Raw genomic sequence first — 25,344 nt, 5'->3', positions numbered from 1 at the left:
CAGTAGGGGAATGTCAGGGTGGGGAGGCAGGAAGGGGGTTGATTTTGGAGGGGAACACACTCATAGAAGGGAAGGGGTATGGGATAGGGGGCATATGGATGGGAAACCAGGGAAGAGAATAATATATGAAATGTAAATTAAAAATATACAATAAAAAAAGAAAGAAATAGAGAATGTAAAGAAAGGACGAAAGTTAGAGAAAACTGTTATTTACCCAAATGTTCTTGCCACCTACAGACCTTGGTTGAAACAGTGCATCCATTTGGTATAGAAGAGTTAATGCACAGGTCTGAAGTGCTAACCTTTGGAGATTCTCTTAAGAGATTAGCACTTAATTGCTGTCTGGAATCCTTTGCTATACCTTCCAGCTGTATTAAGTAACAGTCCTCATTGAAAAATCACTGAACCAGAAGCCAGATTAGAGATGTTGGCACACATATCTGATTTTGCACCAGTCCAGCTCACTGACATTCCAATCTAATAACCATTTGCCTAAGATCTGTCTGATGGAGTCAGAAATGTTTTTGGCTGGAAGTGACCATACTCTTAAACAAGAGATGAAGCAAATAGGAAATTATCTTCTTCCTTCAAAGAGCTGCTGTTAGCTCCATTCTGAGGTCCCAAGATATTAGCCAAAGTTCCAATTGGTGCAAATGTTGCAGCATATGGAAGCTGCAATAGCCCCTCGTGATTCTTTCAACCTTCAAATATTTTCATGATCTAACAAGTTACAGTGATTTAGGAATATATTTCTTTGCCAATACCCAATAATGAACATCAGTATTTTGTCTCTGAGCATGTCCAGAACTGAAATACGAGCCCTGGATGGACATGGGAGGAGATAGTGGTGAGCTTAGAGATTTTCTATTTCTTCCACCCCACAGCACGATCTTTCCGTAGATTTCCTATCCGTTTCATGATCTTTAAATCCTTCCCCAAACTCTTCCATAAGAGTCCCTGGGGACGAGGAGTAGGGCAACATTTTTAATGTAATTAAATAAATATATAAATACATTCATACTTTTAAAATGCTATAATCCTTTTAAAATGTTGAAAATTAACCTTACGATAATTGCACAAATAAACAAGTTAATGCTTAAATGAATTAACTGAGAAATATTTTAAATTAACTTTGATATTAAAAACGTGGAATAAAAAATTTGGAAATAAGAAAATATTTTAAGTATAATATACATGTAATATTAATACAATTTTCATTTATACCAGAGTATAACTAAAAGTACTGGATAATCTGAATTCTAAAGTTAGTATTTTCATTCAAGCTGACATTTTAGTACTATTATTGGCTAGGCTACTTCATATTCTACATATCTTCATTTATTTACTATTCTCCACTATATAATTTAATTTCAGTAAGTTAATATAAAACTGTATATTAACCTAATTTTCCCTAGAATTTTCTGTATTTTCTATTACTGACATATATGACATTGATATGAATATTTGTATATATGTATAATATTATCATAGTTATGACCAATAAAAGTACAAAGTGTTCAATAAAAGTACATAAGATTAGCAATAATTAAATTTCAACATATGCTGTGAAGACAGCTAGTCTGTTACAAAAGTATTATTGCTGGCCAACCTACTTTCAAACAGTAAAACTTACTAAAGTTTATGGATGAATCAAATAAGTTTTTAAGTTATCTTTCCACATAATTCATGCCACTCTTATGACAGGACCTTTTTCCAAGTTAAAGTGCATTCGGTTAATGTCTCCTGTGTCACAGCCTTTTGAGTGCCCTGGGCAAGGCTTTTTATTCTATTCTCATTATTTTTAACAAGCACTCAGAACAGTATTTGTTCCTGATGCTATACAAATGCCAAAGTATTTTAGCCACAATATATAGTTATTTAGTTGTATTGTATGTACTAACCCAAAAAGAAATTGTATACTGTATTTCTACAAGTTATTGAAAACCCTATATCATTTGGTGACTTTTTTTTTAAGAAAGTCAAATGAAAATAGACATTTTAACAGAGATAAATCTTCCAAGCAAGGTTGTTCATTTAAATTTGTTAATCAATTTTCAAGACAAATGTAAAACTGTATTAAGTTGTCCTTTGGTAGAGACGACAAAATTATTTCTTAAATTCTTCCTCACGCACCCTCTCCCATCTCTCTGCCCTGGCTTTCCCATACACGGGGGCATTGAGCATTCACAGGGCAAAGGGCCTCTCCTTTTGATGTCAGATAAGGCCATCCTCTGATACATATGTGGCTGGAGCCATGGGTCCCTTCATGTGTACTCTTTGGTTGGTGGTTTAGTCTCTGGGAGCTCTGGGGTATCTGGTTGGTTAGTATTGTTGTTCTTCTTATGGGACTGAAAACCCCTTCAGCTCCTTCATTCCTTTCTTTAACTCGGGGACCCTGTTATAAGTTCAATAGTTGGCTGTAAGCACCTGCCTCTGTATTTGTCAGGGTCTGGCAGAACCTCTCAGGAGACTATATCAGGCTCCTAAGTTTCACAATTTTAACTAGTCAAATATTTTAATATATCGCTATAACATTTTGTGTATGCCCATTTATTTTATGCTTAGTGCTTATTCTTCAGACTTCTACCTGTTTTGTAATTTCAGAATGATCAACATATTATTTTTAAGAAGTTAGATAAAAGACACAGTTGGTGTTGGTTAGTACACATGTTGGAAGTGAAAAAAAAGAGATGTACATAAAATTCTGATTAACATTTTTCCTGTACTGTTACCAATACATGAGAAAAGTAAACATCACTGTACAGACCTATTCTAAAAATGTTTATCAAAGAACCTTTTAAAACCTCTGTTTTACATCACTACTCCAAATAGATACTTCCTTTTTAGAATTAGTTCATAAACACAAATATCTGTATTTATTTGAGTTCACTCAAGAAAACTGATTTTGCATTTGTTTATAAAGCTATGTATCTTATAACAACAACAAGGTCAGTTGAGCAAGTTCCCCATATTATATACAATACCTGGGTCAAATTCTACAGATTATAACCATCAACCATCAAAGCTATTTGTCTGTCTGTCTATCAATACAGATAGGTGTGTGTGTGTGTGTGTGTGTGTGTTCTTCACTAACCTTCATTAGTCATAATGTCAATTGCATTTTGTTAGTGCATAATCAGAAAACATGTATAAATTTTAAACTTTCAATATCCTATCTATATCAATATAATATCTGTAAATGTGCTCAATATCTGAAGACCACTAAGTACATTTTATTATTTCACACACCAATAACTGAGGTTTTAACTATTTTGTAAATCTTCTCAGTAATTGAAAGAATTTCCATGTAGTACTCTATGTACTTCTGAAGTGAGACCTCTGTGCATATATTTGATGAGCATGTAGTATTTTGTTCATTTTTCCATTGTTTGTCCTATCACAAGACTCAAATTGAGCCAAACTGTTTTTAGATTAACTGAAAAAACTTGAAAAAAACCCTACTTAGCATTTTTTGTAATAGAAAATATGAAAGTTTTATTCTCCAATAATTCAGACAAAACAAATAATCTATAGAAATCAAAGATTGTTTAGTCCCACTTTAATAACTAAAAAGATGATTTGAGTTCAATCCTTGATTTGAAATCAACCTGAAAATTTTATCAGTAATACAAATGTTTGCAGAAATTCTAGTAAAAAAAAATACTTTTAATTAGGGTTATGTTGGGAGGATATGGGAGGAGTAACTGTCAGTTAATGTGGTATATCTTTTATCATATTTCATTATATACATGCACTGCACTCTCAAGAGCAATATCCTAATCATCTCTCATAATTTTAACATTTTTCAAGTACTAAGATTAAGCATTTTGTCTCAAGTAATCTTTTAAAAATCAATTGCCTCATGTAGTCATTCTTAATATCTAAAGTTGTATATTTAGGTGAGATTTATGACAGAGTATGACTAGGCTTATTCAAACTCAGATCGTAAGTAATCTGTTAATTTATAAATAGCAGAGCTGAGATCCTTGTCTGTGGAAACACAAATATTTGGAAAGGAATATATGCACATCCAGGTTAAAAAAAATCTCATGTGATAGCAAAATGTACATTAATGACTTTTCTCTAATATGCTTTGCATAAACATGGAAAGTTAAGATGGTTTATTCAAAAGTATACAAAAGATCCTTTACCCTATAAGAATGTTAATATTGGTTAACAAAATGTTTTTAAAACATACCTTAATTAGTTGGTAATTTTGGACTCCATTTATTCCAATGTCAGGATCAATGGCTGCCGGAAGAGAATATCGAGAGTTTATAGCCGAGTTTTCTGGAATTGATATGTTGATGACAGTTGTCGGGAATAACGGTGCATTATCATTTATGTCTTCTATCAGAAAGCGTATCTTAACCAATCTAAATATTTCATCCGGCAAAACAGCAACCTCCACTTCGTAAAAGCAACGAGCATCCAACACGATTCCAGCACATAATTTCTCACGATCAATGCGTGCGCCAGTAGTGAAGATCTCGCCAGTACCCTCTTCAATCCGAATCAATGGTACATCCCCGGTTTTGTAAACTAATTTGAATTGCATAGGCGTGGTTAAGGACTTGTCGGGAATAAGCGACAAGTTGAGGTCTTTCAACAAGTCGCCTATCAGGACGTTTTCTGGCATTTCTTCTCGGACTGTATAATTCTTCTCCTGGGCGCCAGACTGAAACACGACGCATGCTAACAGGACCGCAAATATATACGTCCCGGACAACAAGTCCATACCAGTCTCGATACCAAAGGTACTGTTTGTCAGCCCACGATATACTGACAAAGAGAAAAGAAAACACAGGGAAAGATAGAGAGAGGGAAGGAGAGAGAAAAAAATAATTAGAAATTCAACTATAAATCTGCATGATAACAAAAGCTGCTTAAAACAAAAATAATTAAATGAAATATTAACAATACTGATAAATGACAGGCTTGTTTTGAATGATGTTATTTGTTTCTAGAGTAAGAATAAAAAGAAATGACGCATCAACTAACTATAGTAGTTAAAGGCAATTGTATATTAAGAACATTGTCCACGACTGAAGAAGTTCATGTATTCAATATTTGAAGATATTTTAAAAAATACAATTAATTTGAATATTTGATTTAAGGTCAAGGGAAATAAAGTTATATTTGATTTCAATAACGAAAATACCATTAATTCTTTGTTTTACTGAGGATTTCAAAAACAATTATTTTAGTGGCAATAAGCATTTAATATTATAATATTCCATAGTTTCAGTTCTGTGTACAAAATGTAAAACACATTTACACATGAAAGACTTGGACAAATCTGAATTCAAAGCAAACATATTCTAGTATTGAAAATGGGTTATATGACAACTATCTAAATACAGGGGAGAAATTGTGACAGGCAAAACAGAATTGATTCTTGCTTGGATGAGAAAATGAATAAATATAAATTACAGATATTCAAATTTCAGACTGTTATCTATATCTGCTCTTTTGGAATTTTGGGAACATAATTTTTGTTGTTTTTGCCGCTGTTGCTGTTATTTTTCAGGAAACAGTGAAAACCATTTAGGGTACTGATAGGACACAGAAATAAGATAAAAGATTATGAATACACATTATGGTTAGAACTATAAATCCCTAAATAACATGCAAATAATTAACAGGAGAGATGAAATTTGAAATTTATGTTTATAGATTGGAAAAGGATAATTTATGCTATAAACAATATAAGAATAAACAAGATAACAAATACCTGGATTAGTTTTGAAAATAAGAAAGGTAATTGCTTTTTATATAAAGATTGCAATAAACTATTGCTATTGGGTTTTTTTTACATTTAAGTCACAAAAAGGTATCAGGTGATAGTTTTGCTAATCTCAGCTTGATCAAATTTTTCTATGATAATATATAACTCATCATGTCATACTATAAAAGCATGTCTTATATATATGCAGGAGGTAGAGTGAAATAGGATAATCAAACAGGGAAGAGGAGGGGAAAGACCCTTAATACAAAGAAAAATAGCTAAAATTAAGACCGTTTGAGTGATCCCATGCAAACTTAAAGCAGTAAAATATATACATATATAAATACATATATAGTGATCTAAACGAAATTGCCAACTAAGCGGGAAGAAGGAGTCACATCCTGACAATTCTAATCACCAAATGAAGCTTCTTGTATTTGGAATCAATAACATTAAATAGAATTGTAGACCAAAAAGATACCATGGAAACCCCTGAACATACCAGCCTGTTACAAAGGCTATAAGTTGCTCTCTACACATTGATAGTATGATGCTATTGCTGAAGACAACTACTCAACCCATTGAACAGAGAGAAGTCAAGCTGGTGCCTGTCTAGAACTGTCTCCCTTATGGAATAGTACTTATATTATTTGAAGGAACTCTACACACTAGCAAAGAAGGAAGCTAAACACCATGCCAGCTACAAACTTTCCATCAACACAAGTAATGTGACTGTAAGATAAGCTGATAAAATAGTGGTGAAAGTTTGTGACAGTAACCAATATATGATTTGACTTAAAGCTCACTGATGAAAGGAGTGCTGCTTTGGAAAGTGTGCTTCTTGATCTATCTAGTGCTGCTCTGCTGGAAAAATTCCTAAAACTAGACAGGACAGTGACCTAAGAGGAAAAAAATATGACTATTTATCTAAAGGAGAAATCAATAAAATGACTCTTTTTTGTTTTTTGTTGTTGTTGTTGTTGTTGTTGTTGTTTTTCCGGAGCTGGGGAATAAAATGACTCTTAATGCCATTCTGCTGTGTTCTTTAGATCATTGCCTTGCTATGCCATCATCAGAAGAGCTTCCTTCTGCAACACGTAATAGAGCGACATGTCAATCAAATGCCTTACTTCAGAGATCAAGGACTACATGGAAGAAGAGGCAGAAAAGTGGAACAGTCAGAGGGGCTGGAGGATCCTAGAAGAAAAAGTCCCTCCTTATCAATATATTCAAATATGTGAACTCAATTACTGAGACAGCATACACAAGTCCTGTGCAGGCATGTACCAAGTCCTCTACATTTACAGTATAGCTTCTAATTTCATGGTTTTATGGAATTCGTGATTGCACAAGCAAATGGGTCTCTGTCTGTTGTTGCCATTTCTTGCCCTCTTCTTCTATTGATTGTTTGTTTTGTACAATTGTAATGTAGTTTTATCTTCTTATATTATTTTTTTTAATTTTATTAAGAGGTTGGAGAATGATTCAGATGTTAAGAGCACTTGTTGAGCAGCTCTCTGCTCCCAGACCCCGTGGGAGAGAGACCTCACCGCCTGGTCTGGTGGGCACTCCTGAGGCTGCAGAGCGGAAGAGACCAACATCACTGCCCACCCCTGCCCACATCCCTGGCCCAAGAGGAAACTGTATAAGGCCTCTGGGCTCCCGTGGGGGAGGGCCCAGGAGCGGCAGGACCCCTGCCTGAGACACCACCTGAACCTGAAGGAAACAGACCGGATAAACAGTTCTCTGCACCAAAATCCCGTGGGAGGGAGAGCTAAACCTTCAGAGAGGCAGACAAGCCTGGGAAACCAGAAGAGACTGCTCTCTGCACATACATCTCGGATGCCAGAGGAAAACACCAAAGGCCATCTGGAACCCTGATGCACTGAAGCTCCCGGAAAGGGCAGCGCAGATCTTCCTGGTTGCTGCCGCCACAGAGAGCCAGAGGGCAGCACCCCGCGAACGAACTTGAGCGTCAGGACCACAGGTAAGACCAAATTTTCTGCTCCAAGTGACCTGCCTGGTGAACTCAAGACACAGGCCCACAGGAACAGCTGAAAACCTGTAGAGAGGAAAAACTTCACGCCAGAAAGCAGAACACTCTATCCCCATAACTGACTGAAAGAGAGGAAAACAGGTCTACAGCACTCCTGACACACAAGCTTATAGGACAATCTAGCCACGGTCAGAAATAGCAGAACAAAGTAACACTAGAGATAATCTGATGGCGAGAGGCAAGCACAGGAAGCCAAGCAACAGAAACCAAGACTACATGGCATCATCGGAGCCCAATTCTCCCACGAAAACAAACATGGAATATCCAAACACACCAGAAAAGCAAGATCTAGTTTCAAAATCATATTTGATCATGATGCTGGAGGACTTCAAGAAAGACGTGAAGAACTCCCTTAGAGAAACACAGGAAAACATTAATAAACAAGTAGAAGCCTACACAAAGGAATCGCAAAACTCCCTGAAAGAATTCCAGGAAAACATAAATAAACAAGTAGAAGCCCATAGAGAGGAGACACAAAAATCCCTGAAAGAATTCCAGGAAGACACAAACATTTGAAGGAATTAAAAATGGAAATAGAAGCCATTAAGAAAGAACACATGGAAACAACCCTGGATATAGAAAACCAAAAGAAGAGACAAGGAGCTGTAGATACAAGCTTCACCAACAGAATACAAGAGATGGAAGATAGAATCTCAGGACCAGAAGATTCCATAGAAATTATTGACTCAACTGTCAAAGATAATGTAAAGCAGAAAAAGCTACTGGTCCAAAACATACAGGAAATCCAGGACTCAATGAGAAGATCAAACCTAAGGATAGTAGGTATAGAAGAGAGTGAAGACTCCCAGCTCAAAGGACCAGTAAATATCTTCAACAAAATCATAGAAGAAAACTTCCCTAACCTAAAAAAAGAGATACCCATAGGCATACAAGAAGCCTACAGAACTCCAAATAGATTGGACCAGAAAAGAAACACCTCCTGTCACATAATTGTCAAAACACCAAACGCACAAAATAAAGAAAGAATATTAAAAGCAGTAAGGGAAAAAGGTCAAGTAACATATAAAGGCAGACCTATCAGAATCACACCAGACTTCTCGCCAGAAACTATGAAGGCCAGAAGATCCTGGACTAATGTCATACAGACCCTAAGAGAACACAAATGCCAGCCCAGGTTACTGTATCCTGCAAAACTCTCAATTAACATAGATGGAGAAACCAAGATATTCCATGACAAAACCAAATTTACACAATATCTTTCTACAAATCCAGCACTACAAAGGATAATAAATGGTAAAGCCCAACATAAGGAGGCAAGCTATACCCTAGAAGAAGCAAGAAACTAATCTTCTTGGCAACAAAACAAAGAGAATGAAAGCACACAAACATAACCTCACATCCAAATATGAATATAACGGGAAGCAATAATCACTATTCCTTAATATCTCTCAACATCAATTCCCCAATAAAAAGAAATAGATTAACAAACTGGATACACAACGAGGACCCTGCATTCTGCTGCCTACAGGAAACACACCTCAGAGACAAAGACAGACACTACCTCAGAGTGAAAGGCTGGGAAAACAACTTTCCAAGCAAATGGTCAGAAGAAGCAAGCTGGAGTAGCCATTTTAATATCAAATAAAATCAATTTTCAACCAAAAGTCATCAAAAAAGATAAGGAAGGACACTTCATATTCATCAAAGGAAAAATCCACCAAGATGAACTCTCAATCCTAAATATCTATGCCCCAAATACAAGGGCACCTACATATGTAAAAGAAACCTTATTAAGCTCAAAACACACATTGCACCTCACACAATAATAGTGGGAGATTTCAACACCCCACTCTCATCAATGGACAGATCATGGAAACAGTAATTAAACAGAGATGTAGACAGACTAAAAGAAGTCATGAGCCATATGGACTTAACGGATATTTATAGAACATTCTATCCTAAAGCAAAAGGATATACCTTCTTCTCAGCTCCTCATGGTACTTTCTCCAAAATTGACCATATAATTGGTCAAAAAACGGGCCTCAACAGGTACAGAAAGATAGAAATAATCCCATGCGTGCTATCGGACCACCACGGCCTAAAACTGGTCTTCAATAACAATAAGGGAAGAATGCCTACATATACGTGGAAATTGAACAATGCTCTACTCAATGATAACCTGGTCAAGGAAGAAATAAAGAAAGAAATTAAAAACTTTTTAGAATTTAATGAAAATGAAGATACAACATACTCAAACTTATGGGACACAATGAAAGCTGTGCTAAGAGGAAAACTCATAGCGCTGAGTGCCTGCAGAAAGAAACAGGAAAGAGCATATGTCACCAGCTTGACAGCACACCTAAAAGCTGTAGAACAAAAAGAAGCAAATACACCCAGGAGGAGTAGAAGGCAGGAAATAATCAAACTCAGAGCTGAAATCAACCAAGTAGAAACAAAAAGGACCATAGAAAGAATCAACAGAACCAAAAGTTGGTTCTTTAAGAAAATCAACAAGATAGATAAACCCTTAGCCAGATTAACGAGAGGACACAGTGAGTGTGTCCAAATTAACAAAATCAGAAATGAAAAGGGAGACATAACTACAGATTCAGAGGAAATTCAAAAAATCATCAGATCTTACTATAAAAACCTATATTCAATAAAACTTGAAAATCTTCAGGAAATGGAAAATTTCCTAGACAGATACCAGGTACTGAAGTTAAATCAGGAACAGATAAACCAGTTAAACAACCCCATAACTCCTAAGGAAATAGAAGCAGTCATTAAAGGTCTCCCAACCAAAAAGAGCCCAGGTCCAGACGGGTTTAGTGCAGAATTCTATCAAACCTTCATAGAAGATCTCATACCAATATTATCCAAACTATTCCACAAAATTGAAAGAGATGGATCACTACCGAATACCTTCTATGAAGCCACAATTACTCTTATACCTAAATCACAAAACGACCCAACAAAGAAAGAGAACTTCAGTCCAATTTCCCTTATGAATATCGACACAAAAATACTCAATAAAATTCTGGCAAACCGAATTCAAGAGCACATCAAAACAATCATCCACCATGATCAAGTAGGCTTCATCCCAGGCATGCAGGGATGGTTTAATATACGGAAAACCATTAATGTGATCCATTATATAAACAAACTGAAAGAACAAAACCACATGATCATTTCATTAGATGCTGAGAAAGCATTTGAAAAAATTCAACACCCCTTCATGATAAAAGTCCTGGAAAGAATAGAAATTCAAGGCCCATACCTAAACATAGTAAAAGCCATATACAGCAAACCAGTTGCTAACATTAAACTAAATGGAGAGAAACTTGAAGCAATCCCACTAAAATCAGGGACTAGACAAGGCTGCCCACTCTCTCCCTACTTATTCAATATAGTTCTTGAAGTTCTAGCCAGAGCAATCAGACAACAAAAGGAGATCAAGGGGATACAGATCAGAAAAGAAGAGGTCAAAATATCACTATTTGCAGATGATATGATAGTATATTTAAGTGATCCCAAAAGTTCCACCAGAGAACTACTAAAGCTGATAAACAACATCAGCAAAGTGACTGAGTATAAAATTAACTCAAATAAATCAGTTGCCTTCATCTATCCAAATAGAAACAAGCCGAGAAAGAAATTAGGGAAACGACACCCTTCATAATAGACCCAAATAATATAAAGTACCTCGGTGTGACTTTAACCAAGCAAGTAAAAGATCTGTACAATAAGAACTTCAAGAAACTGAGGAAAGAAATTGAAGAAGACCTCAGAAGATGGAAAGATCTCCCATGCTCATGGATTGGCAGGATTAATATAGTAAAAATGACCATTTTACCAAGAGCAATCTACAGATTCAATGCAATCCCCATCAAAATACCAATCCAATTCTTCAAAGAGTTAGACAGAACAATTTGCAAATTCATCTGGAATAACAAAAAAACCAGGATAGCTAAAGCTATCCTCAACAATAAAAGGACTTCAGGGGGAATCACTATCCCTGAACTCAAGCAATATTACAGAGCAATAGTGATAAAAACTGCATGGTATTGGTACAGAGACAGACAGATAGACCAATGGAATAGAATTGAAGACCCAGAAATGAACCCACACACCTATGGTCACTTGATTTTTGACAAAGGAGCCAAAACCATCCAATGGAAAAAAGATAGCATTTTCAGCAAATGGTGCTGGTTCAACTGGAGGTCAACATGTAGAAGAATGCAGATCGATCCATGCTTATCACCCTATACAAAGCTTAAGTCCAAGTGGATCAAGGACCTCCACATCAAACCAGACACACTCAAACTAATAGAAGAAAAACTAGGGAAGCATCTGGAACACATGGGCACTGGAAAAAATTTCCTGAACAAAACACCAATGGCTTATGCTCTAAGATCAAGAATCGACAAATGGGATCTCATAAAACTGCAAAGCTTCTGTAAGGCAAAGGACACTGTGGTTAGGACAAAATGGCAACCAACAGATTGGGAAAAGATCTTTACCAATCCTACAACAGATAGAGTCCTTATATCCAAAATATACAAAGAACTGAAGAAGTTAGACCACAGGGAAACAAATAACCCTATTAAAAATGGGGTTCAGAGCTAAACAAAGAATTCACAGCTGAGGAATGCCGAATGGCTGAGAAACACCTAAAGAAATGTTCAACATCTTTAGTCATAAGGGAAATGCAAATCAAAACAACCCTGAGATTTCACCTCACACCAGTGAGAATGGCTAAGATCAAAAACTCAGGTGACAACAGATGCTGGCAAGGATGTAGAGAAAGAGATACACTCCTCCATTGTTGGTGGGATTGCAGACTGGTAAAACCATTCTGGAAATCAGTCTGGAGGTTCCTCAGAATATTGGACATTGAACTGCCTGAGGATCCAGCTATACCTCTCTTGGGCATATACCCAAAAGATGCCCCAACATATAAAAAAGACACATGCTCCACTATGTTCATCGCAGCCTTATTTATAATAGCCAGAAGCTGGAAAGAACCCAGATGCCCTTCAACAGAGGAATGGATACAGAAAATGTGGTACATCTACACAATGGAATATTACTCAGCTATCAAAAACAACGAGTTTATGAAATTCGTAGGCAAATGGTTGGAACTGGAAAATATCATCCTGAGTGAGCTAACCCAATCACAGAAAGACATACATGGTATGCACTCATTGATAAGTGGCTATTAGCCCAAATACTTGAATTACCCTAGATCCCTAGAACAAACGAAACTCAAGACGGATGATCAAAATGTGAATGCTTCACTCCTTCTTTAAATGAAGAAAAAGAATACCCTTGGCAGGGAAGGGAGAGGCAAAGATTAAAACAGAGACTGAAGGAACACCCATTCAGAGCCTGCCCCACATGTGGCCCATACATATACAGCCACCCAATTAGACAAGATGGATGAAGCAAAGAAGTGCAGACTGACAGGAGCCGGATGTAGATCGCTCCTGAGAGACACAGCTAGAATACAGCAAATACAGAGGCGAATGCCAGCAACAAACCACTGAACTGAGAATAGGACCCCCGTTGAAGGAATCAGAGAAAGAACTGGAAGAGCTTGAAGGAGCTCGAGACCCCAAAAGTACAACAGTGTCAAGCAATCAGAGCTTCCAGGGACTAAGCCACTACAAAGGCTATACATGGACTCACCCTGGACTCTGTCCCCATAGGTAGCAATGAATATCCTAGTAAGAGCACCAGTGGAAGGGGAAGCCCTGGGTCCTGCTAAGACTGAACCCCCAGTGAACTAGACTATGGGGGGAAGGGCGGCAATGGGGGGAGGGTTGGGAGGGCAACACCCATAATGAAGGGGAGGGGGGAGCGGGATGTTTGCCCGGAAACCGGGAAAGGGAATAACACTTGAAATGTATATAAGAAATACTCAAGTTAATAAAAAAAATAAAATAAAAAAATAAAAATCTACTGAGTTTAAAAAAATGTATATAAGAAATACTCAAGTTAATTAAAAAAAAAAAGAGCACTTGTTGTACTTGCAGAGTACCTAGGCTTTGATTTGATCCACATGCCCACTTGCAACTATCTATAACACCAGTTCCAAGATATCTGAAGCCCTCTTCTGAGTTTTGAGGGCACTATATTCATTTGGTGTAGGAGAAACATCCATAAGTATAAAATAAGGAAACGGTTTTTTCAAAATAATACAAACAAAACACTTTCTCCTCACTTTTATTCCTCATAAAAACCTTACAATATTTCATTCTATGGTTTTTAGTGTTGATTTGTATTACTTTTAAGCATATGTGTTCATTTGTTAGTGTGGATGCTTAAAAAGTAATAGATATTAGATTCCACTACTAGAATTACAGATAGTTGTGAGTTTCTCAACGTGGGTCTTACAAATAAAAAGTTGAGTCTTCTAGAACACCATGACAAGTACTTCTGAGACATCTCCTCAGCCCTTATTACTTTAATTCATTGATAAAATTCAACAATTATCTTATAGTTCTATAAATTCTTTGTCTCATTTTTGACATTTCTTTATTCAAATTCTCTATTTTACATGTTTGATAGTCATTTGACATATTAAGTAATATTTCATATAAAAATCTGAAAATATTAGTGTGCAATGTTATAAAATAAAATATGAAAGCTATATATCTGTATACTACACACTATGAAATGTTAGATCTTTATAAATAATATGAATAAATGTTGCTATTAAAGCACACAGCAGCTTTAAAATATGACTATATGGAGACACTTAAAATTACATTACTGAAAACTATTGATGTAGGCAGGTTTCTCATGATATTCTCAGCTCAATGATTATTAGGAATTAGCAACATTAACAATGTTTCAGCAATGATTTTAAACACAGGGATATAAATATAAATAGCTTTTTGTGTGAACATAACTGCAAGAAAATGTGCTATTAACCAATCAACAACATAGCTAGAAATCTGCATTTAAAATATATAAGCATATGCCAATTTTAAATTCATGAACTTAGAAAAAATGAAAATTTTCCATGTTAGTCAGTAATAGAATAAGCAAATACTCTTTAACGGAAGAAATTATTTACAGCATGAACTAAGTGTTAAAAATTATTTTTTATAAAGTATGATCATAGATCCTCTGAAACATGCATTATATATCTAAGAAATTTTGTTTAGATGTTAGTGTCATTTATAAGTGACTGAGATATAACAATGAAGAAAATAAATACTGAAGATACGCTTTATCTGAGTAAACAACAGCAAAAGACTATTGTAGGCACTTTTGTATTTTTAGCATCATTCAATCAATGATGAGAACAGGGATTGCCCAATATAGAAACCTGTTTAAGATCTGGTCTCCTGTGAATTACTGATTTCTACTGTTATGAATGTGTGATTAAAAACACTCTGTTGATACCAAGAGCTAGTGTGTGTGTGTGTGTGTGTGTGTGTGTGTGTGTGTGTGTGTGTGTGTGTATTCTATACACTGGATCTAGGACACTTAAAAAGTGTGTGCCTGAATGATTTTATAAATATAATGCAAACATAAGCAGAATAAAATTGGAACAGTGGCAAACGGAATTAAAAGTACCAGTCTATTCTTATCCCACCCTTAGGAATTACACATTATTACAATTGGCAGAAAATTTATACAGACTGTTTAAAAGAAAACATTGCATACATGTTACACTATCTCAAAATAAGAAAAACAATTAAGACAATGACCTAATTCCATGAACTTGCTTTCTCTCAATCTATTCTATGCCCCATACTAATTTTAATTCCGCTAATTCAGCCAATACAAGCTTCTATGTCTCATTAAAACCTATATCGTATGACTCTAAAGAACTCTTACTGAAATAATGCAACTGTACAAATAATAAGAAAAATAGTACATAACTTAATATTGATATCTACTTTCCTTTTCTTTAGAAGTGGAAGTCCTTTTTCTTTACTGAGTCATATTGAAGACACCAGATTATTAAGGCTGCCCGAAATACAAACCCAATGTAGTTCCTGATAAGAAACTGTTTCTTCTTGTACCTGTATAATAACGCTTTGTCTTCTGCATTCTACATTGTTATATTTTTAATTTTTGTTGATTATATCTACTTTCTTGTTACGAATTAATAACACAAGAACATGGACATTTTCCCTAGCTCAAGAACTTTTTATTAATAGTAATAAATAGTAATGTAAAGCATTGTAATAGGTACTAAGAATCTATATGTGAACAAAATAAAGAAGATACCTGTTCTTCTACTCTATATTCATTTGATAATATTAACAGATTAATCTAGCTTCACTTCAGTGTTCAATTTCTGTATACTGGACTCAAATCATACTGATACAGAGTCTGAATATTCAAGTTTAAATAATTTCAGTCACCAAAATTTCATGTAAGCACTTATATTTAATAATTGATAATTTTATTGTTACATATTAGAGTTGAGTTCATAATTCTAGAAATAAATTACTAAAATGTTGTGGCTAAACATACCTGTGAAGAGGCTCCAACATCCCACTTTTAGGAGCTTGATACATTAAGTTAAATACTCAGGGAAAATTTGCTTACACATATGCATATTGTTTATTTCTCTTGATGAAAACATATTCATAGATTTAATTTTTCCTCCCCCACAAATTGTTTTTCACACATACTAAAGATAATTTTAGAAATGAATATGGAAAGCAGAATGAAAGCAGAAACAGAATTACAAATTTCCACCTAGCACAGTAAGTAGTACCTATGCTGTTTACATATTGTCACATTTGCACACTAAAATATGGTTGTTTTATGTAGTGATTTACACGGAACAAGAATCCTGATAATCAGAGAAAAATCAAAGCATAAATTCAATAAGCACCTCTAAAATGTAAAAAAAAGGTAGAAAACTGAAAAACTGAATATTTATTTTATGATATAACAAATTCAGGTACATAAATAATGTAAACAGGGATACACAGCCACTCAATTTTGCAATTCTAGAAAGTATAAATCACCAAGTAGTGTACAGACATATTTTCTTTTGCTAGAAAACAGGTTCTGTATCTCAGGCTTTTACAGTTCCCAGAGATGGCTTCAAAATTCTGTGTTCATTCAAATAAACCTTGGGTTTTAGGCCTATGAGTAGCTAAAACTCCACTGCAAACAAACTCTCCAAATATTTGTCAAATTAAGATATATTCCTAAATTACAATTCTAATTTTATTTGCAGTGTATTTTATTTGGGTATTTTTGAATGACTAGTTTACATAGTATAAATAACAAGCTGTTAAAATTTAGAAATATAAGCCCACAACTAAAAAATACACACTTATGTTGCTCATTCTCCAAGTTCATTCAAAATATTTTTATATTATCTACAGGCAAAACATATCCTTCAACATTGGCAAGGTATGATATAGTTGTTTACTCATGTCCTGATGAACACAAAAATGTCCTTGGAAGACATAATAAACAATAAAGTGGTTTTCTGTGCTGAAAATAATAGTAAAGAGAAATAACATCAAGAGATAAGCACTAATCTATCAAAGTGGAAGATCATTGTAGAATAGGAACGGTATATTATGTGAACTATGTGACTTGAGTACTTCTTGTATAACTCTGAAAACTGATACACTCAAACAAAAGACTCAAGGAAATGAAACTATATAAAATTATTGCCAAAAACTATTTTACAAAGAGCTCTTTTATTATATTCCATTTTAGGCAAGTATAAAGTTCACATTTGGCACTAAATTTCTCTGAGAAGTAGATTCCAACAATGTTTGCTTTATTCTCTAAAATGTTTATTGACTATTGATTCATTTGAACTCTTCAGAGTCAGTGTAATATTGTCTAACATGGTTTCAAAATCTGTAAAATCAACCTTGACAAAGCACTTAAAGGAAAATTTAAAATGATTCAGCTTCAATATTAATTTTCTTCAGTTTTCATACCTGAATTAGGGAATGTTTGGTGTTAGATTTTGAAGATGAATTAAAAATATATTGAAGATAGCAAATATAACATTTTTAATACTCTTGGGACAAATTTCATTATGACCATTGCAGCATCAAATACTTTAATAGAATTGATAATATGTGCAAGACATTTTGTAACAAATCAACTCTGAGTTAAAAATTCAAATGATAGATTACATTTGTTATTATACTTTAATTATACTAATTAAACATTTGCTTAATTTAAATTACTTAAGAACTAACTGATTTCATCCAATGTTGTTTTTAAACTTAAACCAAGTACATAAATTATAATAAATATATGTAGGAAATTATTTCTACTCAAAAAACAGTTATAAATCTATTTCATGATCTGAAGATCAAGCTATACCACTCTTAGTCATATACCCAAAATTGCTCCAATATATAACAAGGAAACATGCTCCATTATGTTCAAAGCAGCCTTACTTATACTATCCAGAAGCCAGATAGAACCCAGATATCCCACAACAGAGAAATAAATACAGAAAATGTGGTACTTTTACACAATGGAATACTACTCAGCTATTAAGAATGAGGATATCATGAGTTTTGCAGTCAAATGGAAGTAACTAGAAAAATATCATCCTGAGTGAGGTAACTTGGACCCAAAAGGACATGCATAGTATGTACTCAATAAGTGGATATTAGCCAAAAGAAAAAAAAAGTACAGAATCCTCAGTATACAATCCACAGAACTCATAAAAGGTTAACAAGCCCTCAAATGAGAATGCCTTAATCCCACATGGGATTGAGAAGAAAGCAATAACAGAAGGGTGTAGGGAGAGAGGGACCTGGGTGGGAAAGGTGACAGGGAGGGAAAGAGAGGAACATGATCAGGTATTGGGTAGGGGAACAGGAATGAAGTCCTGAGGGCCATCACACAGAATGGAAACAGGCAACCTCTGGAAGTAGGAGATGAGGGGACCCACTAGAATGTACCAGAGACCCGGGAGGTGAGATATTCTCAGTACTCAAAGGAAGGGACCCTAGATGAAACGCCCAACAGTGGGAAGAGGTAACCAGTAGAGCCCACCTCCAATAAAAAGACAGGACATTAAGAGGAGGGATGGGGGGTTGGGGATTTAGCTCAGTGGTAGAGCGCTTGCCTAGCAAGCATAAGGCCCTGGGTTCGGTCCCCAGCTTCGAAATAAAAGAAAAAAGAAAGAAAAAAAAGAAAAGAAAAAAGAAGAGGAGGGATGGGATTGCCATTCCACACTAAAAAAAAACTCTGACTCAGAATTATTCCTGCCTGAAAGAACTATAGGGACAAAATGGAAGCGAGACTAAGGGAAAGGAGGTCCAGCCACTGGCCCAAATTGAGATCCATCTCAAGGGGAGGCTCCAAAGTCTGACACTATTACTGATGCTATGGTGTGCTCACAAAAAGGAACCAATCGTGACTGCTCTCCAAAAGACCCAACAAGCAGCTGAAAGATTCAGATACAGATATTTTCTCCCAACCAATGGACAGAAGCTGGTGACCCCTGTGGTTGAATTTGGGGAAAACTGGAAGAAGCTGGGGGGGGGGCGAGATTAACCTGTAAGAAGACCAGCATTCTCAACTAACCTTGAACCCTGAGATCTCTCAGACACTGAGCTACCAATCAGGTAGTATACACTGGCTGTTATGAGATGTCCAACACATATACAGCAGAGGTCTGCCAGGTGTGGGCTCAGTCAGAGAAAATGCACCAAATCCTCAAGAGACTGTAGGCACCAGAAATTTGGGAGATCTGGTGGCTTGGGGTTGGATCATAAGGATATCCTCATTGAGACAGGGGAGGAGATACAGGATGTGGAACAGTCAGAGGGTGGACTGGAGGGCAGATATAGCCTGGACCTTAAACAAAAGATGTTATAAAAATGCATTAAATAAAAAATTCTATTAAACAAAATTCCTCAAAATAAGAGCATAGGAAGAACTTCAGTAAAAGATTTGACTACCATCAGAGAATAATAAAATAAAGGTTTGACAGTGTACTGAAGTAATAGTGCAGAGAAAATAGTGGCCTGATGAATATGTAATATTTGGTCTTCTCTGGAACTTACTACATGATGCTCATGGAAATACATTAAATATTCTCTGGTTCTCTCATATTTAATACTCTAGAAATTTTACATTTAAGCATAAAAATCAGAAGGATCCCCTTTAATATTGTACAATTTTCTAAGAGTCCTACCATGCATAAAATAAAAATGTTTACATGAAAAGGAAAGGAGAAATAGAAGCATAAAGTAAGACAGCCTGTGTTTCTTTACAAACTATTATAGTACTATTATTTCAAATATGAAAGAAAAACTGAGTGATAGGAAGTACTGCTATTTAAGAAAAAAGTTTCAGACACTACAATAAGCTAATAGCAGCCTTATTTACAATAGCAAGAAGCTGGAAAGAACCCAGATGTCCTTCAACAGAGGAATGGATACAGATTTGTGGTAATCTACATAATGGAGTACTACTCAGCTATCAAAAACAATGACTTCATATAACTCATTGGCAAATGGATGGAACTAGATAATATCATCCTAAGTGAGGTAACCCAATCACAAAAAACATACATGGTATGCACTCAATGATAAGTGGATATTTGCCCAAAAGCTTGAATTACCCAAGATACAATCCACAGACCACATCAAGCTCAAGAAGGAGGGTGACCAAAGTGTGGATGCTTCCCCATATACATACAGCCACCAACCCCAGACAATATTGCTGACGCCAAGAAGTGAATGCTGAAAGGAGCTTGATTTAGCTGCCTCCTGAGAGGCTTGGCCAGAGCGTGACAAATACAGAGGCAAATGCTCACAGACAACCATTGAACTGAGAACAGGTTCTCCACTGCAGGAGTTAGAGAAAGGTTTGAAAGAGATGGATGGGGTTTGCAATCCCATAAGAATTATACTAACCAACCAGAGCTCCCAGGGAATAAACCACTACCCAAAGAGTACACATGCACAGATCCATGGCTCCAGCTGCATATGTAGCAGAGGATGCCTTTTTGGGCACCAATGAGAGGAGAGGCCCTTGGTCCTGCAAGGCTGGACCCGCCCCCAGGAATGTCAAGGCAGGGAGGCAGGAAGGGGTGGGTATTTGGGTGGGGGAACATCTTCATAGAAGAAGGGGGAGGGGAGATGGGATAGGGGTTTTTGGATGGGAAACCAAGAAAGGGGGTAATATTTGAAATGTAAATAAAAAGTATGCAATTTTTTAAAAAGAATTTTTAAAATATATTTTAGAAATTTGAGAATGTTTGTTAGAAGGCTTTGATTATATACGTTTTAATACTTGACTGGGTAGTTTTTCAAGTGAACTTAAAGGTAAGTGATACTTTTATATAATGACAGTTCTCCTGAATTATTAAAATAATATAATTCTAAACATAAACATACTTCATATTATATTAATTATATTAATGTTTGTATTTAGGAAGATCAATTAATATTTGACTATTAATTGCCCAGTTCCCTAAACAATTAAAATAATATAATTGTGGTATATGCTTGAAGGATTTATGAGATTATCAATTTTCATACTTCAGTACGACCTTATTTAAATCAGCTGCTAATTTATCAAAATCATAATTTAAGTAAAATTAGTATTGAAAAATCCAATGAAGTGTATTACTAAAATCTTGCAACTGGCATTTTAAGGCATGATTGCATCTTACACCCTGTAAATAAAATTCAGTTAAAATACTGAGAGTGAAAAAGTGAACAATATCTATTATAAAATTGTTCCCAGCAGTGTATGGAAGAATTTTATCCTTAATATCTGTATTAATTTCCCTGAGAACACAATGAATCTCTTTCTGGAAGACTACTGGACTTTTAAGTGACGTTATCCATATGTAAAAAGTGAACATTCCTTACCACTAATCAAGGAAAGTCTTGCAACATTTTAAATGACTCTTCCTGTTTGGTTTACAAACTGCATAAAATATCTTAGCTTACAGATTCACTAAATATTTCACCATTATTTCTCTGAATTTTTGGTTTTCTTTTTGTTTCTGTCAGCTCAAAAACAAAGCTAATTGATGATGACTTTTATTTTAGTTAATAAAGAAATAGAAAAAAATTAAACAGTAGATAGTTCATGCAGTCATAATACCACATTTTAGTCTATCTCCAGCAATGATACATTTAAATTATGAACAAAATTTTTTATACGGAATTGTTTCTTTAAAAAGAGTATAACAATTAGGAATAAAGTATTTCTTTTTTTTTTTTTTGGTTCTTTTTTTCGGAGCTGGGGACCGAACCCAGGGTATTTCTTATTATGTCTTCTTTATCTGTGCAATAAGTTCACTGGTTGGGTTCATCTAAGTCTAAAACAATTTTAATGAATTTGTTAGGTGTTTATAACAAAGACAATATGTAGATTTCAGTATTATATTCTTAAGCATTTCTCATATTCTAGATTAATTTTTAAGTGAAATGTCTTGTAGATTTGTTAATATTCCTCAAATTTGTAGTTATTTTACATTGTAGATATGTAGTAAAAATCTATATATAAACCAAATAATAACTTTATTTATAAAACCATTACTGTTTTGAGAATTAAAACATTCACTTCAAACAAAGTCTAAAATATGAAACATAGCAATTATATCTCATTATACAGATATATATCCTCATATATTCTGATCATCTTACCTAATAAAAGAAATACTTAAATATTTCATTCTGTTTTTTTTTTATTTAGAGGTGTCCAACTATTTAATTCAAATGACAGAATAATTTATCAGAACCGAAACTGTCTCACACTTGTTGTAACTGTCATTCACTCCACAAAATTGTGAGTATGTGCTACATTACCTCTTCCTGTAAATTCACAAAAACTGAAACTTGAAACTTTACTATGGTAAAATTGCTTTGATCAGCAATTGGTCTCATAGATAGCAGAAGATCAGAAATGTTAGATATGATGTTTCATTGTGCCAGCAAAAGATTTATTTTCAAAATTAAATTCACATTTTAATTATAAGTATATAGATATACGTAGTCCAATATAGTAGCCTTTGCCAAATGCAGTTGTCAAACCTAAAATTACATTTTAAAATGCAATGATTTAGTTACTGTAAGACACATCGCAGTTTTTAATACATAATGCAGGTAATATAATATTTGTTTATATATAATGTATCTAATTTAATTTTATGATCATTGTGTTTAGCTTCCATGTATGTCTGTGTGAGGGAGTCAGAACACCAGGAACTGTATTTATCAACAGTTGTGATTTGCCTCATGTGTGCTGGGAATTTAATCTGGGTTCTCTGTGAGGGCAACTAGTGCTCTTTACCACTGAGCCAGGTCAAAGGTTATATAATATTTCTATCATTACAGAAAATTCTATTAAACAGTTTTTACCTAGACCAAGATGCCACTGATCTTAATATACGAAGGCACCCAGAAACATATAATAAAAAAGATATATTGCTTGATGAGCCACAAAAAAGAATTGTAAAATGAAATTATACAGTAAAACTTTTCACTTATTAATAAACTCTGAAACTATTATGTAGTAAGTATTTTTGTGCAATTGGCAACTCGATAACAAAATAAAGGAAAATAAGGTCTTCAATTTAACTAATTGTTTTTGTTTTTAACAAAGACATATACTGTTCCCACATGAGAAAAACCATTTGTTTTGAAATTACAATTTCTTTAGCATTTTTGTAAAAGTTGTAAAATTTGGATGCAGCTATAATCTGTTATGAGTTGTCATCCTTCATCAACATAAGAATGTTTGGCAGATCTCTTTTTATGTCAGTTCATGTTTTTGTAAATATGGTATTGTTTTTATTTAATATTTATCTTTAATCTTTTTTTTTTTTTACTGCCTGGTCATTATCCCCCTCCTGGTCTGCCCTCCCACAGTTCCTCATAAAAGTCCCCCTCTTTCCTGTCTCCAAGAGGATGTCACCACTCCCCTCCCCACCTCACAACAGCTGGCCTCCCCACTTCCTGGGCTTCAAGTCTCTCCAAGATTAGGTACCTATTCTCTCAGTGAGAGCAGATCAAACTGTTCTCATGGTATGTTTTGGGGAACCTCATATCAGCTGGTATATCCTGCTTGGTTGGTGGCAGTGTCTGAGAGATCTCAGGGGTTCAGGTCAGTTGAGACTACTAGCCTTCCTATGAGGTCGTCCTCCTCATAGACTTTTTCTATTTTTTCCTCAACTCAAACACAGGGCTCCCCACCTTCTGTCCATTGGTTGGGCTTAAGTATCTGCATCTAACTCTTTCAGTTGCTTGTTGGGGATTTTAGAAGGCTGCAACGTTAGGCTTCTATCTGTATCAGCACACTATAATATCAGTAATAGTGTCAGGTCTTGGTGCCTCCCCTTGAGATGGATCCCAATTTGTGCCAGTCAAAGGACCAGACCACCTTTCCATCTGTCCCTTCTCCACATCCATCTACTTGATGGCCTGTCTTTCTGCTAGAGGTAGACTCTACAAGTTCCCTCTCCCCACTGTTGGGCATTTCATCTGAGGACCCTCCCAGTATCCATGATACAATCCACAGAACTCAAAAATGTTAACAAGCTAAAGGGGCCCAAGTGAAGATGCTATTGAAGTAGGATTGGCCTACTTGGAATAAGGGGAAAAAAGCAATTGGTGGCGGGGGGAGGCAGGAGGGATCTGGGTAGGAGAGGGGAAGAGGAGGGGAAAGTGGGGACATGATCAGGTATTGAGGGGCAGAATAAAGGAGTGAAACCCTGAGGGCCAGCAGAATGAATGGAAATATGCAACCTCTGGGGGTTGGGAGGTATGGGGACCATCTAGAACATAGCAGAGACTTGAGAGGTGAGAAACTGTTGGTTCGTTTTTGTTATCACCTTTAGCCCTGTATTCTTATAACTTTTGCTTGTCTCTTTTGCTTTCTTCTTCCTTGTATCTGGGCTGGCACTTTCCACAGCTTAAAGAATTTTCTTGTACATATTTTCCTACAGTGAAAAAGTTCCTTCTCCAATTTGAGACCTTTGGAAAACTTAAATTTTTTTGAAGAAATTTTGATAAGAGTCATTGATATATAGCCATGACTGATCTAAAATATACTTTGTAGCCCAGTTTGATTTTTTTTTATTTTTTTTTATTAACTTGAGTATTTCTTATATACATTTCGAGTGTTATTCCTTTTCCCGGTTTCCGGGCAAACATCCCCCTCCCCCCTCCCCTTCCTTATGGGTGTTCCCCTCCCAACCCTCCCCCCATTGCCGCCCTCCCCCCATAGACTAGTTCACTGGGGGTTCAGTCTTAGCAGGACCCAGGGCTTCCCCTTCCACTGGTGCTCTTACTAGGATATTCATTGCTACCTATGGGGTCAGAGTCCAGGGTCAGTCCATGTATAGTCTTTAGGTAGTGGCTTAGTCCCTGGAAGCTCTGGTTGCTTGGCATTGTTGTACTTTTGGGGTCTCGAGCCCAGTTTGATTTTGAACTTACAGTGATACTGCTGTCTCAGTCTTGTGTACTGGGACCAAACATGTTTAGCCACATTTGCCTGGAAAACTTATTAGCATTTCATTGTATTTATAAATTTTACTTTTCCTCAACACGATTCTTCATTTTAAATTATAAATCACACTGTGTGGATCTGGATGGCAGAACAGGTGGAAAGG

At 35.5% G+C, this 25,344-nt stretch overlaps 1 protein-coding gene across 2 annotated transcripts in view; it reads right to left on the bottom strand.

Annotated features, from left to right (window-relative positions):
* Positions 1-25,344, bottom strand: part of Pcdh11x (protocadherin 11 X-linked) — a 684,984-nt gene that overhangs the window by 620,856 nt on the left and 38,784 nt on the right. For both annotated transcript variants that reach the window (NM_001271228.1, XM_087599862.1), the window contains 1 exon segment: positions 4,199-4,782. In NM_001271228.1, coding sequence (NP_001258157.1) covers positions 4,199-4,738 — 540 coding nt within the window. In that variant the 5' untranslated portion in view covers positions 4,739-4,782.

This window comes from Rattus norvegicus, chromosome X (genome assembly GCF_021556685.1).
Source record: "Rattus norvegicus strain SHRSP/BbbUtx chromosome X, alternate assembly SHRSP_T2T, whole genome shotgun sequence".
Classification (NCBI taxonomy): domain Eukaryota; kingdom Metazoa; phylum Chordata; class Mammalia; order Rodentia; family Muridae; genus Rattus; species Rattus norvegicus.
The sequence above is the reverse complement of the archived record's forward strand: the minus strand, read 5'-3'. Positions and strand labels throughout refer to the sequence as shown.